This window comes from Thunnus thynnus, chromosome 17 (genome assembly GCF_963924715.1).
Source record: "Thunnus thynnus chromosome 17, fThuThy2.1, whole genome shotgun sequence".
Lineage (NCBI taxonomy): Eukaryota > Metazoa > Chordata > Actinopteri > Scombriformes > Scombridae > Thunnus > Thunnus thynnus.
In genome coordinates, this window is record NC_089533.1 from 11,708,061 (window position 1) to 11,727,129 (window position 19,069).

The window sequence follows — 19,069 nt, forward strand, 5'->3', positions numbered from 1 at the left end:
CACTGGTATTGCTGCAGTCTTTGAGACACATTGTAACCTGTGTCATTTACCTGTGAAAGTATATAAGGGATGGTTGTCTAAGGAGCTGGGGAGGGTAGTTGGGCTGTTAAGGCTGCTGTTGTTTTGTAATGTGAATGTATAGGTTGACAAAGAAATGCCCACACGAGCTGAAATAAACCTTGCCTGAGCCTCCTCCCTCATCCTCCAGTATAGCTGAAATGATATGGAGCTATCAGATCAGTAGAGTTCAGACACACAGGCAGAGATTAATTTATCGATTCATTTTCTTCCATTGTTGGCAGATTATTGCATACAATTTACATTATTCATATATTTTCTAGTTCCAAACATCTTATGAATGAATGCAAGATTATGATAAAGGATTCTGAGAAAATATTTTGTAATTTGAACAAAGACCAAACATGTTTTTTTTTAAATTTCTCATATTAATAAAATTATCAAATCAAATTCCTCTTAGACTCAGGCCTTCTCTGCATCCATGCAATGTTATAATTTGGATGTCACGGGTGACAAATAGATGTGGGTTGCCAAGTTATTACAAATCTTTACACTAAATTCTCTGGAAGACATCAAAGCTTGACTTGGAATACTGGAGCACAATGAGTCATCTCTATTCAGCCATTTGGCAACCCTTCATCTGTTAGCCCTGAGGACCTTTTAGTGAGAATTGCCTGGATCTCACATCACTTTTGTGCTGCCTGAGTATTGTCGTAAAGGGAATATATGGTGACAGGCTAAACATGTTCATGTCACATAAACAACAGAAGAAATCAACACCACCAATACACCAAAGTGGATTTCTTTTTCATAGCAGAATCCCAAATCCCATATGAAACAAAAGGTACAACTCACGGGCCACTGTAATGATCACATATTTCTGCAAGTAAATCTCATTATCTAATAACAGTTCATTCTTCACAGCAGCCTGTGTGAGGTGATATAGACTAAGGGAAGTTGCACTGGTAAGCAGGTGTAATCTCTCTACATGCACATAAAGCATCACATATATTCATTCAGAGATGTACAGAAATATACATTCTGAAGCAATGATCTGGGCTTATGCAATCAGTATCAGCAGCAAAGAAGCTATAACAAGTAATGGAAAATACTCATATGTTAGTCATTTTAAATTCTCCTACCATTTGCTGGAATAAATCAGTATGTGTCCCAAGAGCCACCTTGAAATGAGTCAAAATCAATTAAGAAAGAATTTACAACTGTTAACCCACTTCATGATATGAACTAAGTGTTTATATATTTTTTGATATGAACTAAATGTTAGATATTTTTATATATCATATCATATTTTCTTTGGTGAGCCAAATTCAAATCAAACATGCCATAATGTGCATAAGCCTTCAAGATCTGCCAGGACACTTGTATCATGCTTCTTTAATAGCTTCTTTAGTATCAAATGTAGCAACTGGATGAAGTTATTTGGCATGTGAAACTTATTTTTGACAATACCTGAAATGACTTGCCAGCTGTTTTCATGTCCATTTAGGGAGATACATAAAAGGTGAACTTTTATTGATGGTACCTCATCTTTCATTTTATTACAGGAATATGAGAAGTGACGGAATCCAGTAACTGTAGACAACAGATATTTTGGCACACTTCCAAAACTAAACCCCATGCATACATGGCCCTTAATATATGTATTAATGTGATGTAACCTCATTTAATAAAGTGCTTTGATTCTCAAATTGGCAAGTTAAGATTTATAAGATTTATATGATCAAATAGTGAACACAGCTATGCATTATGATATATTTTTATAACATTCTTTTGGTGTTACTGGCACACACAGTAATACACAGTTTTTATGAGCACAATGAATGTTTTGGTAAATATAGCATTACCATGGTCAAGCATTATTAAGCATTACATATTATAATTTTCACAAGACTTAGTATATAGTTATATTAAAGGTGAATTTTAAAAAACTAATTAAAGTATGTTGACAACTGTCTTATAATAATGTCATTTAGGGGTAAACTTTCAAAGATCTCATATATGCAAGTGTCCTGCAATTGAATACTGATGGAATCTGGATGAGTTTCCAAAACAAACCCCCAAAGCTGTCCATGAATTAAAAAAAGATCGTTGATGTTAACTACATGTTTCAACTTTCATGTCCTTCAAATCAAGAACTACATTCATTGGACTTGTACACAAACCATATTCTGCACTATTTAATGAATGGTAAAATTTGGCCATCATTTCATGCCTGCGCTTGGAGGTAGTAGTGGACCAACATTTATAATAACAAGTTTGTAAATCACTGAGTTAATCTAGAGCAGAAATGAATAAGCACCTCCTTCTTTCACTCTAAATAATTTTATATTTATTTTTCCTTAAACAGACCCTCAAAATTGTCTTTTTTTTTTCTTTGAACAGAAACTGTTCATAGTCAACATTTCTGATGAAAGCAAGCATTTTGAATGTAAAATTATTTTAGCAGTGAGGAAGGTATTTGCCTTGAGTATAATTTGAATAGAGCTTATAAGAAATGTAGTCCATTCTACTGCAAATATTCCATTTCCTATTAAACAATGGTCACATTTTACATTTTTTTCAATATTTTAACACCCACATTGTGTGTCACATTCAAATTTGTGATGAAATCAAATCAATTGGTACAACATCACGCTGCATTATGTCGTTTTCAAATTCTAGTTACAAATTAAAATGCTTACAAGCTGCATAAACATCACTGCCACAAAATAAGCAACAGGATGAGGCCATGACCAAACTGAGTGAGAGACGACAGCTGACCAAGCACTCCCACCCTCTATAAAAGAGGCAGCCCTGGACTTCTGCATGAACTGGTAGGCACCCAACACAGGTGAGTGTATCGACTTTGATCTTAGTTTGAATTCCCATTGATCAGTCGGTAAAGTTAATGTGTTGCTAATTACTAATGCATATTGTCAATGATTCTTTGTCAGAGTTATCTTTGTGTTAGATGATATTCAGGTGAAATTTCATGTTATATCAAAGTAGTCTTGAGCAGATGTTATTCCAAAACAATTTACTTCAAATACATTTAAGAAGTTTCTTTCTTTCTTTTTCCAGAAATCACACAATTAATTCATTTGTGTTGATATCCAGTACACATCCTGTCTCAACACATACTATATACTAAGTGATCATTAAGAGCAGTACTATTTCTCTGATTGTGGGGGGCAGTTGAGGGGATGGGAGAGAATTGAACTTTCATGATTCAACTGAATCAGCTAGCACTTATCAGTTAAATCTGAATAAGTTTTACCACCTTCTGCCAGGAAGATTTAAAATGAGAAAACCAAACTGAAAAAAGTTATTGTACTCACGTTTAATCATCTTTTTATAGCATCTTGACTCCACCAGATACTCTACCACTCATCATTTTTTGGAACCAGCTGAGGTAAAAGATGTCAAAATCTCCAACGTCAGATGGATACAACACCATTACGACATCATGTTGATATTTTAACACTATCTTTTCAGTCTCCACTAAAGTGCCACCATGAGCACAGACGCGGAGATGGAGTGCTATGGCCCGGCGGCCATCTACCTCCGGAAGCCAGAGAAGGAGAGGATTGAAGCACAAACCGCTCCTTTTGATGCCAAAACCGCCTTCTTTGTGACTGATAAGGAGGAGATGTACCTCAAGGGTAAACTTGTGAAGAGAGAAGGTGGCAAAGCCACAGTTGACACAGACTGTGGTAAGGTAGGCAATTGATTATTTTACTTTTTTAACAACATTTTCCCATCTATTTCCATTAAAGACCCTGTTCTATGTAGGAGGATGCCATTCTTTCCATTAACATTTATTTAAAACTATATCTTAGGAAAACATGTAGTGGTTTTAAATTCATACTGACACAGTGGTTAACAAGGACATCCATCTGATTAACTCTAAATTTGAAGAAAAAAAATCTTAGTAAAAACATTTTTACTGTATTTTTACTATATCTCTTCAGACACTCACTGTGAAAGAAGATGAAATCTTTCCCAGGAACCCTCCAAAGTTTGATAAAATTGAGGACATGGCCATGATGACCCACCTCAACGAGCCCTGTGTGTTGTATAACCTCAAAGAGCGTTTTGCATCCTGGATGATCTACGTGAGTCTCCACTTTACTAATGCGATGTGCATTTATATCTGCATATCTAAATGTTAACACTATGTTTATTTTCTATTTGTGTTATTACAGACCTACTCTGGGCTGTTTTGCGTTGTGGTGAATCCCTACAAGTGGCTTCCAGTGTATGATGCTGTAGTTGTGGGAGGATACAGAGGCAAGAAGAGGATTGAGGCACCACCTCACATCTTCTCCATCTCTGATAATGCCTATCAGTTCATGCACACAGGTAAGGTCAAAGTTAGCAGTGTTAAATTGTGTAGAACTGAACTTAAACATAAGGAAGGAATTGAAGGAATTACAAAAACGGAATTCATGAGAAATGTCTATGTTTGTATTTCAGATCGTGAGAACCAGTCTATCCTGATTACGTAAGTTTAACAGAACCGTAATGCTAAATCATGTAATGATAATAAAGCAGAATCTTGACATGTGTCTCTTATACCCCAGTGGAGAATCCGGTGCAGGAAAGACTGTCAACACCAAGCGTGTCATCCAGTACTTTGCAACAATTGCAGCTATTGGAGCCAAGAAGTCTGAGCCAACACCTGGCAAGATGCAGGTAAATTGGTTGTTTAAGATAAAACTATTTGTCAGAGGACACTTAAAGCTATAATATGTAACTATTCCACATTAAAATGTTTAAAAACAACTAGACCTATGTAATATATTTTGTTGAGTTGTGTACTTACATTATCCTAAATGTTTCCAACAATTTTCAAACCTGGAGAATTATAATTATTATTATTATTCATAATTTTAATCAAGGTAATGGTCGGTTTCATTTGGTCGCTTGTCAATGGCGTCATACCCCTCTACCAAAGAATACAAGATGCATGCGTCGGTGTTGTGATTGTCCACTACAATTGCATCTCCCAAAGAGTATACACCTACAACATCATATGTCAGCGTTGTGGTTGTTTGGCAGAAACTGTTATAAATTGACTTTTATTCAGTTTTAAGTCACATTTTTATGATAAACTTTTTACATTTTGGTCATTTTTAACTATATCCAGATGAAGGATTTTAGTCATCGGACATCTGGATCTTAAGTTTTCAGAGAAACAAGCTGGGCAAGTGTTAGCAGCAGCTCAGCTTGCAGCCCCTCCTGGAAGTCTGGTGCTTGCCGACCATCGTCGGAGAAACAGTGATTTTTCACGTGGAAAACTTTATTCAGTATTTAAGTTTTAATCCCTGTGTACATTTGTTTTTGAAGAGGACGAGACCTCTGCAGAAAATTTGGCTCCCGGTAGAAACCTGCAGAACGTCTGGATCTTAAGTTATCAGAGAAACAAGCTACATTAGCAGCAGCTCAGCTAACAGCCCCGACCGGACATCCGGTGCCAACCGAACATCATCGGAGAAACATTGATTTTACGTGAAACAGTTTTATTCAGTATTTTTACCAGTTTTAATCCCCTGGTATGTTTGTTTTTGGAGAGGAGGAGACCTCTGCAGATAATTCAGCTCTCGGTAGAAACCTGCAGAATGTCTGGATCTTAAATTATCAGAGAAATAAGCTGAGCAAACATTAGAGGCAGCTTGGCTAGCAGCCCCTACCGGACATCCTGTGCCCGCTGAACAGCATCAGAGAAACACTGATTTTTTACATGAAACTGCTTTATTCAGTGTCTGTTTGTTTTGGAAAGGAGGAAACCTCTGCGGATAATTCAGCTTCTGGTAAAAACATCCTGAACGATGAACACTGGAGTAATCCTTACCCGCTCGTTGTTTAACAATGAAGACAACAACTCACACACTACGTCTTTTGTTATTGTTTTGATTGAGACCCCTAGCAGCTGGAATTACATATTGTGCATTTAATTTGAATGTTTAGCTTACGTAACTCAAATCCTCTCTTACAGGGCTCCCTTGAGGACCAAATTGTTGCAGCCAACCCTCTGCTGGAGGCCTATGGTAATGCCAAGACTGTGAGGAATGACAACTCCTCTCGTTTTGTAAGTAATCCAGGGAACATCTCGAGATATTTTGTTACGAAATTATAAAAACTAATGTTATCAATGATCTGGCTCTCTAGGGTAAATTCATCAGAATCCATTTTGGCTCTACTGGAAAGCTGGCTTCAGCTGATATTGAAACATGTAAGTTTCAACCATGGTATGACTCAAGATTCATCTGGGCTATAATCTGGTCTTTGATAAAGTAATAGTATTAAAATGTAATAGAGTAATCTTACAGTCTCTCGTTAAATTCGTTTTTCTTAGATCTTCTGGAGAAGTCTCGTGTAACCTTCCAGTTGTCTGCTGAGAGGAGCTACCACATCTTCTATCAGCTGATGACTGGCCACAAGCCTGAGCTCCTGGGTATGTTACTTTGCCAATTTGAAATTTAAACTGAAACAATACCAGAGACAACACTAAGCAATAATATGTATTTTTACTCTGCTCCTCTAGAGGCTCTTCTGATCACCACCAACCCCTATGATTACCCAATGGTCAGTCAGGGTGAAATCACTGTCAAAAGCATTGATGATGTGGAGGAGTTCATTGCAACAGATGTAAGAAAAACATTTTAGTTAAATAGATCTTGCATGCTCAAGACAACTGGGGAAAATGGTTCAAATACCAATAACTATGCTTCATGTACAATGTAGACTGCTATTGACATCTTGGGCTTCAATGCTGAGGAGAAGATGGGCATCTACAAGCTGACTGGTGCTGTGATGCACCATGGCAGCTTGCATTTCAAGCAGAAGCAGCGTGAGGAGCAGGCTGAACCTGATGGCACAGAAGGTAATTCTGATATTGATATCTTTTAGGAAATCTACCATGGATTAGTATGTAACGTATATTTCTAAAAATGTCCCAGTTTACAGATAGCTAAAGGTTTGTTTTTCCATCAGTGGCTGATAAAATCGCCTACCTCCTGGGCCTGAACTCAGCTGATATGCTGAAAGCTCTGTGCTACCCCAGAGTCAAGGTCGGAAATGAGATGGTGACCAAAGGTCAGACTGTCCCACAGGTGAGACAAAGAAAATTTACAGCCCTGTTTTAACGATCTTAAGCGCACGGTCTGAAGTGTATGGCAAAAGTGCGTTTAGGGTGTGTGCAAATCCACTTTTGCTACTTTAACGGCGGAAAAATGGTCGATGCGCCAGGCGCATGATTCAAAGGGGTTGTCCATAGTCTCCTAATTAATCATGGGTGTGTTTTCGACGTAACATGCAATAAACCAATCAGAGTGTCATCTCCCATTCTCTTTAAGAGCCAGGTGTGCTTGCACCTTGGCGGATTGCTATTATGATGGCACATTTGCCAAGTAATAAGAAGGGACGATTCCCTGCAGAGGAAACAGATCTGCTCATGTACAAAGTGAAAGTGCACGATCCATAATGAGCATACTGCTGCTCCTGGACCCTCCCGTGACCAGCCCCAGTTCACCAGTTTGAGGTCCTGTTGATTAATTTGTTGCAAATTTATTTTCGTTTGTTTTTTGAAAAGGTTTATTTTTTTAATTACAGCTCTAGTTTCTTTAAAATCGTTTTGTTCAGTAATGGAGTAACAGGTAAAATCAGCGGGGTTTTAATTGCTGAAAGTATGGAAACCTGATCACTGTACTCTCAAAAATGTTAAAGAATATTTGTTAAATATTGTTAAAAAATTAAATCATTATTTTTAGTCATGTAAAGAATCATTAACACAGTTATCACGACTTGATCAGCTCTCCAAGGTGCTGATCCTGCTGCTGGCAGCAGCTAGGGGCTGTCTAGAGTTCTTTCCATCTTTACTTTAATCATTGTTTTTGCCTTATTTATTCCCTCATGTGTTCCTCATGTCATCATGTATTGATGAAGCAGGAAAGTCTATCTGTGTTTGATCCGTTGCTGTCCATCTGTTTAAATACCTATGTGTATTGCCATGATTTGGTCAAATAATTAGACAATTTTATCCGTCATTACTGCGATTAGTTAATTCTGATAAGTATTATAACTGAGCATTATAACATGTATTTTTAAAAATATGTTAATATACACAATAATAATCTTTCACACTGTAATCCATTTATTTGTGAGTGTATGTTGTGCACCCGCCTATATAGGCGTATATTACTATAATGATAATTTGCCCTTGAAATAACTTAACATGGACTTAAGACCAGGTTTTTGTTGGTCAATAGCGCAATCGCTCTCTACTGCCTCAAGTTAGCAATGACCCAACCAAGCCTCATTTTAAGACCAACACACCCATGGGCGCTCTGATGGGCGAAAGAGCATTTGCTATTTAAACAACCTGGGCGCTGGATGGGAAAACGACAACTGCGTCAGTCTTAAACTAACAAAGACACTTGTGTCGCGTTATGCGCTGCTTTGCACCGGGTGTAAGATAGGGCCCTTACAGGTAAGATAAAGAAAATGTATTGTTTGAAAATAATGTATAAAAGGGCAATATTTGCATTTTGACATGAAAATATCATTCTGACAAAATCTCATTCTAAAATCTTTTTTTCTAGGTCCACAATGCTGTCATGGCTCTGTGCAAGTCTATCTATGAGAAAATGTTCTTGTGGATGGTCATCCGTATCAATGAGATGCTGGACACAAAGCAGCCAAGACAGTTCTTCATTGGAGTGTTGGATATCGCTGGATTTGAGATCTTTGATGTGAGTAGCTGAAAAGTTTCTGAGCAATTCAAAGATCAACAATTTATTGACATGCAATTTAATACATTCATGTAATTGCAGTTCAACAGCTTGGAGCAACTCTGCATCAACTTCACCAATGAGAAACTGCAACAGTTCTTCAACCACCACATGTTTGTCCTGGAGCAAGAGGAGTACAAGAAAGAGGGCATTGTCTGGGAGTTCATTGACTTCGGTATGGACTTGGCTGCCTGCATTGAGCTTATTGAGAAGGTAAGTACTCAATCAGGTCGAAGTGACTTCTTGATTCATGTGCAAATGTGAAATGCTTCCATGGTGTGAAATTTATTTTTTTTCCTCAGCCAATGGGCATCTTCTCCATCCTTGAAGAGGAGTGCATGTTCCCCAAGGCCTCTGACACAAGTTTCAAGAACAAGCTGCATGATCAGCATCTTGGAAAGACCAAGGCCTTTGAGAAGCCAAAACCTGCAAAGGGCAAGCCTGAGGCTCACTTCTCCCTGGTTCACTACGCTGGTACAGTGGACTACAATATCACTGGCTGGTTGGACAAGAACAAGGACCCCCTGAATGACTCAGTTGTTCAGCTCTATCAGAAGGCCTCAAACAAACTTCTGGCCTTCCTGTATGCAACCCACGGTGGAGCTGATGGTGAGAAATTAGAAACCGTGTGTCTCTTACACTTGGTTCAGGCGTAGTATAAAGCTGATTACTCTGTGGTAATATATATATGCATGTGACTTAATTATGAAAGAACCTTTCCAGAGAGAAGAAAACTTAAAAGAGATTCTACAAAGTTATCTATTTAGTACCATTGATTAAATTTAATGTTTGTGAAAACAGAGGCTGCTGGTGGTGGCGGCGGCAAAAAAGGAAAGAAGAAGGGTGGTTCCTTCCAGACTGTGTCTGCTCTTTTCAGGGTATGTATTGTTTCATATTTTTGGATACCAATTAAAAACCTCATCTTGAAATATTGTTGACAGGTTATCTTGTGTTGCTGATCCACAGGAGAACTTGGCCAAGCTGATGACCAACTTGAGGAGCACTCACCCTCATTTCGTCCGTTGCCTGATTCCTAATGAATCAAAGACCCCAGGTTAGAAACACATAGCCCAGCTTTGCACACTAAATGTGACATAGTGATATAAAGAAATATTTGAAACAATATGAATTTGCAACTTTCAGGTCTTATGGAGAACTTCTTGGTCATCCATCAGCTGAGGTGTAACGGTGTGCTGGAAGGCATCAGAATCTGCAGAAAGGGCTTCCCCAGCAGAATCCTCTACGGTGACTTCAAGCAGAGGTGATGTAATTTTTAATATAAACAAGTCAAGTTAAATATCATCTGAGTTAAAACAGCTGGCCAAGATGTGGGGTCATTGTAAGTAACAACATAATTTTCTCTTGTAGATACAAAGTATTGAATGCCAGCGTCATCCCTGAGGGACAGTTCATTGACAACAAGAAAGCTGCAGAGAAGCTTCTAGGCTCCATTGATGTGGATCACACTCAGTACAAGTTTGGGCACACTAAGGTTAATTTCTATGAACAATGTCAATAGATATGTCATATACATATGTCCTTTTGTATCAATTTGTGCTGATGACTGAGTTCCTTCAAACAACCACACAGGTGTTCTTCAAAGCTGGTCTGCTGGGTACACTGGAGGAGATGAGAGATGAGAAACTGGCTAGTCTGGTGACCATGACTCAGGCTCTCTGCAGAGGATTCCTCATGAGGACAGAGTTTGTTAAGATGATGGAGAGGAGGTAGGATTGTCATACAGTACACTGAACTGTTCTGTCCAATGAAATAATTAAAGCAGTTTTGTTAAGTCACGTTGCAGTAAAAATGACATTTTATTCATATTCATTTTCCAGAGAGGCTGTCTTCACTATTCAGTACAATGTCCGTTCATTCATGAATGTCAAAAACTGGCCATGGATGAATCTGTACTTCAAGATCAAGCCTCTTCTGAAGAGTGCTGAGACTGAGAAGGAGCTGATGAAGATGAAGGAGAACTATGAGAAGATGCAAACAGACCTGGCTACTGCCCTGGCCAAGAAGAAGGAGTTGGAGGAGAAGATGGTTTCCCTGCTGCAGGAAAAGAATGACCTGCAACTGCAAGTGGCTTCTGTAAGTAGGATACGAAAGCAAGTGTGACTCTGTCACATCCACACTACACTAATTGAATATTGTCACTAACATTTTCAGTTATCTAGGTGAAATTTGAAGACGCAATGTACTCTTCTAGTGATCTCATCTTCTATGTGCCTTAGATTGACAAATATTAATGAATACATTAAAAAATATGTGTATATTCTATTTTGTATTGATTCTGACGATATTTATGTACATTCAGAGAATAACCACCTTATTGACTTACTGTATGTGCAAAATAAACTGTAGGAATGTGAGAACCTCTCAGATGCTGAGGAAAGGTGTGAAGGTCTGATTAAGAGCAAGATCCAACTCGAGGCCAAACTCAAAGAGACAACTGAGAGACTGGAAGATGAAGAGGAAATCAATGCTGAGCTGACTGGCAAGAAGAGGAAGCTGGAGGATGAATGCTCTGAGCTGAAGAAAGATATTGATGACTTGGAGCTCACCTTGGCTAAAGTGGAGAAGGAGAAACATGCAACTGAAAACAAGGTTGGAATAAGTTTAAACCTACCAATCTATGAGAAATGAGAAAATAAATGAAGTTAGCTTTCAAACATATATATATATATAAAGTGATGGAAATAATGTACCTTGCCTGACACTTTTAGGTGAAAAACCTGACAGAGGAGATGGCATCTCAAGATGAGTCTATTGCCAAGTTAACCAAGGAGAAGAAAGCCCTCCAAGAGGCTCACCAGCAAACACTGGATGATCTCCAGGCAGAGGAGGACAAAGTCAACACTCTGACCAAGGCCAAGACAAAGCTTGAACAGCAAGTGGACGATGTGAGAAAACATTACTTTTCATAACATGTTTGTATTGTTAGCTTGTGTGTTAGAATTGACATTCCATGATAAAAATTCAAAACATTATTTATGTCAACATTACAATATTTTCACAAAAGCTTGAGGGATCACTGGAGCAAGAGAAGAAGCTCCGTATGGACCTTGAGAGAGCCAAGAGGAAGCTTGAGGGAGATCTGAAACTGGCCCAGGAATCCATAATGGATCTGGAAAATGACAAGCAGCAATCTGAGGAGAAAATCAAGAAGTAAGTTTTCTTTTTCATCTTTAACCCTTACATTGAACCATTGCCATAATGCAACACAGTGATCCTGAGTCAAAACTAAAACTATAACAGCAATAACTGTCTTTTCCTCCTCTAGGAAGGAGTTTGAAACCAGCCAGCTGCTCAGCAAAATTGAGGATGAACAGTCTCTTGGTGCTCAGCTTCAGAAGAAGATCAAGGAACTCCAGGTTAGTAATTGACATGAATATTATACTCAGTGACTGAAAAAACACTTGTTACAATATGTTCCAGTTAACAAACCTTCTTCATATTACTATCATCAAACTTAGGCTCGTATTGAGGAGCTGGAAGAAGAAATTGAGGCTGAGCGGGCTGCTCGGGCTAAGGTGGAGAAGCAGAGGGCTGACCTCTCCAGGGAACTTGAGGAGATCAGTGAGAGGCTTGAGGAAGCTGGTGGAGCAACAGCCGCTCAGATTGAGATGAACAAGAAGCGTGAGGCTGAGTTCCAGAAGCTGCGCCGTGACCTTGAAGAGTCAACCCTGCAGCATGAAGCTACCGCAGCAGCTCTCCGCAAGAAGCAAGCCGACAGTGTTGCAGAGCTGGGAGAGCAGATCGACAACCTCCAGCGTGTCAAACAGAAGCTTGAGAAGGAGAAGAGCGAGTACAAGATGGAGATTGATGACCTCTCCAGCAACATGGAGGCTGTTGCTAAATCCAAAGTGAGTGTTTTGTTTATAACTGAAATATTTGCCTTTCATTATGGTTAGAAATGTGAACTATAATGGATAAATATGGCAGTAGCTTTCAACTTAGATAGATGCTCAACATTTTCTTTGTTCATGTAAATGTTTTTAAATACATCATGTTTTGTTTTTGATAGGGCAACTTGGAAAAAATGTGCAGAACTCTTGAGGACCAGCTGAGTGAGCTGAAGGCCAAAAATGATGAGAATGTGCGTCAGCTGAATGACATAAGTGCACAGAGGGCAAGACTGCAGACAGAGAATGGTGAGTCACTTTTGATAAAAAGTAGTGATAAAACCAGTAATGATGATTTTGATAAATAACACATTTACTTTTTATCATTCAGGTGAGTCTTCCCGCCAGCTTGAAGAGAAAGACGCTCTTGTTTCCCAGCTGACCAGGGGCAAGCAGGCTTATACTCAGCAAATTGAGGAGTTGAAAAGACACATTGAGGAAGAAGTGAAGGTATAATAACTTTACATATTACTATACTATGTGCTATTATGAGCTTTTAACAAGGGATGAATTGAGTCCTCCTTTTCAAATGTAGTCAGTCACCTGTTTCTCCACCTTCACCTATAATCTACTACTAACCCACCAGATCTGCTGACTGTTATGCATGAAAAAAAAAAGTTTGTGCAATATATCGTCCAATCATGTTAGAAAGCAAAAAAAAGAGCTTGAGAGAGAAATTCAAACATTGCTTAATTTTCTACCACCATACCACCACAGTTGCTGTGAATGTCAGGTTGCCTGTTTAGGAATGTCATTACCATATTACCACTTAACTGATAAGGAGATTTGTGGGAATTGGACCTCTCCCTCTTCCTGCAGTGTTGCTGCTACATCTCAGTCTTGTCTTTTATGACTTAAGTACCTCCTACTAACACACCTGTTTCTCCTTCCTCACCAATTACTGTATTCTAAGTCTCACATACTACACTAAATAGCAAATCTGATAGATGTAAAAGTAAATTATCCAAAACTAAATGACTCAATCAACATGTTCCATCATAACAAATTATGTATCTAAATAAGATTTAGATAATATTTGTATACATTATAGATCAATTAAAATACCTCTTGCCATGTTCATCAGGCCAAGAATGCCCTGGCCCATGCTGTTCAGTCAGCCCGCCATGACTGTGATCTGCTCAGAGAGCAGTTTGAGGAGGAGCAAGAGGCTAAAGCTGAGCTGCAGCGTGGAATGTCCAAGGCTAACGGCGAAGTGGCTCAGTGGAGAACCAAATATGAGACTGATGCTATCCAGCGCACTGAGGAGCTGGAGGAGGCCAAGTAAGTCACTACCTTTTTACAATTTAAATTGGTTTTCAATTCAATTGCTTGCTTTTCCAGATAACATTCCACATATTTTGCTATCAATATGCAATTGAATGTAAACAAATACTTCTTCACTACAGGAAAAAGCTTGCCCAGCGTCTGCAGGATGCTGAGGAGTCCATTGAGGCTGTGAACTCAAAGTGTGCCTCTTTGGAGAAGACCAAGCAGAGGCTACAGGGTGAGGTGGAAGACCTCATGATTGATGTAGAGAGAGCTAATGCTCTGGCTGCCAACCTTGACAAGAAGCAGAGGAACTTTGATAAGGTAACAGGAAATCAAAACCACACTGATACAAGTGAAACACAAATATTTCTTAGTAATTAATCATTGTTATTCATCTATATCATTCTAGGTCCTTGCAGAATGGAAACAGAAATATGAGGAGGGCCAGGCAGAGCTGGAAGGAGCCCAGAAGGAGGCTCGCACTCTCAGCACTGAACTGTTCAAGATGAAGAACTCTTATGAGGAGGCTCTGGATCAGCTGGAGACCATGAAGAGAGAGAACAAGAACCTGCAGCGTATGTCAATCCCATGATATTTAATATAACTGTTATAGTGATTGTAAGGGTTCTTCCTTGACCTGTATAGGTGTAGGTCGTGAGATTTTGTGGTGTTAAAACCTAATTTTCTAGGTATAATGTATACAGCATATTTTAAGTTTCTCTAAACTGGATTTTGGCTTTTGGTGTACTACAGAGGAGATCTCAGACCTGACTGAACAGATTGGTGAGACCGGAAAGAACATCCATGAGCTGGAGAAAGCCAAGAAGACTGTGGAGACAGAGAAGTCTGAAATTCAGTCAGCACTGGAGGAAGCAGAGGTAAAAATCTAAATTACAACATTAGACCACTTATGCGATAAAATACAAAAGCTTTTATGTAATGGCAAGTATTCGTTTGATTTTTTCTTTAATTTTCCTGAGAAAGACTGGTTCATGTTCAACTTTTTCCTTTAGGGCACACTGGAGCATGAGGAAGCCAAGATTCTCCGTGTTCAGCTTGAGCTTAACCAGATCAAAGGTGAGGTTGACAGGAAGCTTGCAGAAAAGGACGAGGAGATGGAGCAGATCAAGAGGAACAGCCAGAGGGTGATTGACTCCATGCAGAGCACTCTCGATTCTGAGGTCAGGAGCAGGAATGATGCCCTTAGAGTCAAGAAGAAGATGGAAGGAGACCTGAATGAGATGGAGATTCAGCTGAGCCATGCCAACAGGCAGGCTGCTGAGGCCCAGAAACAACTGAGGAATGTCCAGGGACAGCTCAAGGTGAGCTTGGTCTCATCAATGTATAAATAAATGTTGAAGAGCAAAGAAAGTTAACTCTGTTTTCCTCCACATGTTGTCAGGATGCCCAACTGCACCTTGATGATGCTGTCAGAGGACAGGATGACATGAAGGAGCAGGCTGCCATGGTGGAGCGCAGAAATGGCCTGATGGTGGCTGAGATTGAGGAGCTGAGAGCTGCTCTTGAGCAGACAGAGAGAGGACGCAAAGTGGCTGAGCAGGAGTTGGTTGATGCTAGTGAGCGTGTTGGACTGCTTCACTCTCAGGTTTATGTTCAATAATTCACAAGAAAATGGCTTTATACAGAATAGTATACATACCAGCTTTGTTACACAACAATGTGTTGTGTAACAAGGTTACATAACAAATATCAAATTAAATGTGACTTTTTTAATATCCAGAACACCAGTCTTCTGAACACCAAGAAGAAGCTGGAGTCTGACCTTGTGCAGGTTCAGAGTGAAGTGGACGACACTGTTCAGGAAGCAAGAAATGCTGAGGAGAAAGCCAAAAAGGCTATCACTGATGTGAGTTTATGTTTATGAGTCTTCTTTTTTATAAAATTCAACTTCACTTCACCAAATACATGTTCATGCTTGATGCCCATCATTTCAGGCTGCCATGATGGCTGAGGAGCTGAAGAAGGAGCAGGACACCAGTGCTCACCTGGAGAGGATGAAGAAGAACCTGGAGGTCACAGTCAAGGACCTGCAGCACCGTCTGGATGAGGCTGAGAACCTCGCCATGAAGGGTGGCAAGAAGCAGCTCCAGAAACTGGAGTCAAGGGTATGCTTATAATATATTCACTTTAGGATGTTATAAATTAAATCTTTCTCACTACTAAAATCCCTTAATAAGGTTTTCACAAACTGTATAACATCACATTACAGGTCCGTGAACTGGAAACCGAAGTTGATGCAGAGCAGAGACGTGGAGCTGATGCTGTTAAGGGAGTCCGCAAATATGAGAGGAGAGTGAAGGAGTTGACTTACCAGGTGATTTCTGATTTAACTAAAAATTATCCTGATTTCTTAATTTCATAATTTTCTTTCTGTACTCCATCAATAACATTCCTTTTTTTGTATAGACTGAGGAGGACAAGAAGAATGTGAACAGACTTCAGGATCTGGTTGATAAGCTGCAGCTCAAAGTGAAGGCTTACAAGAGACAGGCTGAGGAGGCTGTGAGTCAAATGTTTTGTAATTTTTATGTAGCACAAATTAATAACTACAGAAAGAAACCATACTAATATGATATAATACTAAAAAATACAACATACTTCAACTCCAAACCCTTAACAGGAGGAGCAGGCCAACACTCACTTGTCTAGGTTCAGGAAGGTCCAGCATGAGCTGGAGGAAGCTCAGGAGCGCGCTGACATTGCTGAGTCCCAGGTCAACAAGCTGAGAGCCAAGAGCCGTGATCATGGAAAGGTAACCATGCGATATTTTATAAAAAATATTCTTGGGCACCTTAGTTCAATGGGGTTATTGAAGTTTTTTATAAGATAAATATATTTTATACCATTTTTTATTTACTTTTTATCATAAGAATACATGCTGAATCTTTTTTTTCCTGTTTTCTTTCTAGTCTGAAGCTGCTGAATAAGAGACATCCTTTTGGCGCCTTTCAACAGAGATCATAAAATATGATCTAGCTGTTGAATTGTCTTCTTACAATGTATTCATTCAATAAACTGTTTTTCCTTATAATTTCATATGTCATCTGTATTATTTACTCTCTAGTTTCTGTCAATCACGCTTAAGCACACAGTGTTTAACACAGTAACTAGATGGAACTACATCAGTTAACTTGGCTAGAACTCGTGCTAGAATCTAGCTGTCTGGATGGGGAGGTCTTTCAGCTCAACATTAACATTTTCCTTCCCTAGGAATAATCATGATTCATACCCACATGGTACTGTCCGGTAAAATGAGACTGTCTTCTGCTTAGCATCACTTTTTGGAAGAGTGATAGCAGTGTCAAGTTCAAGCTTAAAAGGCACCTTCACATTTTACAGAGGCAGAAATTAAGAAGCATAAATTAAACATGGATAAAGCACCACAGTCAAAATATAACCTTCAGAGCCACAATTAATTCCCATTAACATGGTAATTACCCAAACCGATGGATAATCAACATTGTTACACTTTTCACCATACCATTAACAAAAACATGTTCAGCATTCTTTAAAATGATGGTTACGATATTCTAACTCTAGATCTATGAGCACAGGTGGAGCCCTCTACTGGACTCTATGGGTAATACTTTCCTCCAATCACAAATGCAATCACCGACTGAAATTTGCATGTATGTAGTTAGTCAATCAAGATGCACATACTGATAACATGTGTCTCACACAGTATATAAGCAGCGCTCCACTGCTGCTCTCATCCAGAAACCACTTCAGCAAACGGCATAGGAGTGGCAGGGTCCATAGGTAGAGGGCTCCACCTGTGCTTAGAGAACTATGGTTGTTTTGTTTAAAATAAAAATCAGGTGGAGAGCAACACGTAGCAACCAAGGAAGACAACAGAACTGTATCAGTCGAGGATTCATTTAATGCCAGGATCATACAATAAATTAAAACTAGGCTAAAAAACAGTAAAACTATAAATACACTACTAAAACTACAAATTACTAAAATGTAGATTAAATTATAAAATATTGAAAAAAAAATACTGAAACTATAAAATTCTAAAACTAAAGAAATACTAAAACTATAAAATGCTAAAACTAAGAAATACTAAAACTAAAATGTTAAAATGCACTCAAAGAAGCCCAATCCAGATAAGAGTCCTTAATGCTGCAACACACAGTCCAATTGGGGAAGAGGAATGTAGTCCGCCAGAGCAGCAGGCCCTGGCGAACCCGAAGCGGTGACCGACCCTGTTGCTCTGCAGGTGGAGGAGACGCCAGCCCTTTCCTCATAGTGGAGGTTCATCAGCAGTCCACTCTGTCTTTTTGAAGCCACCGCCACCCCACACGGGCAGCAGCCACCACTGCTCACTAAAGACACAAGAATCAGCAGTAACGTGCCTTCACAACACCCACGCTGCACTAAGACCAAGTGTACTCTTTTCTTTGTACTCACAATTTTGGGCAGAGTTTGTACTCTGCCCGTTGTGTGTTGCGCCATTGTATGCTGTGTGACGTCAGCTCTGCTCCGGCTCTGTCTGTAACGGATGGAGGGCTGGGGAGCGTCACCCCGCCTGCGGTCTCAGGTTGCCATGGCAAGGCAGCTTGCAGGCCTTCTCCCTCTCTCCCTCTTCCCCCATGATTCCACCACGGTGTGCCCCTAGGTATGCAAAGGGAGAGAGGGAGGCTCCATGGCCAAGCTGCCCACACCTGCATCATGCCTCAACTGCAGGCAGAGCTAACTACTGCTCCCCGTCCTCTGCCGTCCTGCCTCCAGACTCGTGCTCTTCTGTTCTTTCACTCCTGAGTCCTTTGTCTCTTTTCCTGCGCTGCGCCATGTTGTTTTTCCCCGGCCTTTATTTGCGACCCGAGTGTTTTAGTCACTCCTTCTGGTGCAATCAATGGCAGGGAGTAAACACTCTCAACACAACATGGCAGAATTCAGACTAAAAGCATGCAAACAAACATAAAAGCAAGCACAATAATAACTATTCTAAATACAATCTAAAATCATGCAACATAAAAGCACAGCAAACAAAAAATAAAACCAATACTTCTGCCATATTACAATTACTCCTCATTAAGGAGGAGATAATGCAACTGG

General features: G+C 39.5%; 1 protein-coding gene across 1 annotated transcript; it reads left to right on the top strand.

The window, feature by feature from the left end:
• Window positions 1–3,365: 3,365 nt before the first annotated feature.
• Window positions 3,366–17,039, top strand: LOC137168607 (myosin heavy chain, fast skeletal muscle-like). The gene is made up of 40 exons (XM_067571298.1): window positions 3,366–3,430; window positions 3,514–3,736; window positions 3,990–4,133; window positions 4,224–4,380; window positions 4,495–4,522; window positions 4,602–4,713; window positions 6,017–6,109; window positions 6,190–6,253; window positions 6,377–6,475; window positions 6,566–6,669; window positions 6,766–6,904; window positions 7,015–7,133; window positions 8,622–8,771; window positions 8,853–9,023; window positions 9,113–9,419; window positions 9,612–9,688; window positions 9,777–9,864; window positions 9,954–10,071; window positions 10,179–10,302; window positions 10,401–10,537; window positions 10,649–10,904; window positions 11,178–11,420; window positions 11,540–11,716; window positions 11,836–11,981; window positions 12,097–12,187; window positions 12,290–12,679; window positions 12,841–12,967; window positions 13,050–13,168; window positions 13,803–13,999; window positions 14,125–14,308; window positions 14,397–14,562; window positions 14,741–14,865; window positions 15,001–15,309; window positions 15,390–15,593; window positions 15,729–15,854; window positions 15,943–16,113; window positions 16,218–16,322; window positions 16,415–16,510; window positions 16,629–16,760; window positions 16,918–17,039. The coding sequence occupies exons 2-40, from the start codon at window positions 3,533–3,535 to the stop codon at window positions 16,933–16,935; spliced, it is 5,817 nt and encodes a 1,938-aa protein (XP_067427399.1). The 5' UTR covers window positions 3,366–3,430; window positions 3,514–3,532; the 3' UTR covers window positions 16,936–17,039.
• The last annotated feature ends 2,030 nt before the right edge of the window (window positions 17,040–19,069 follow it).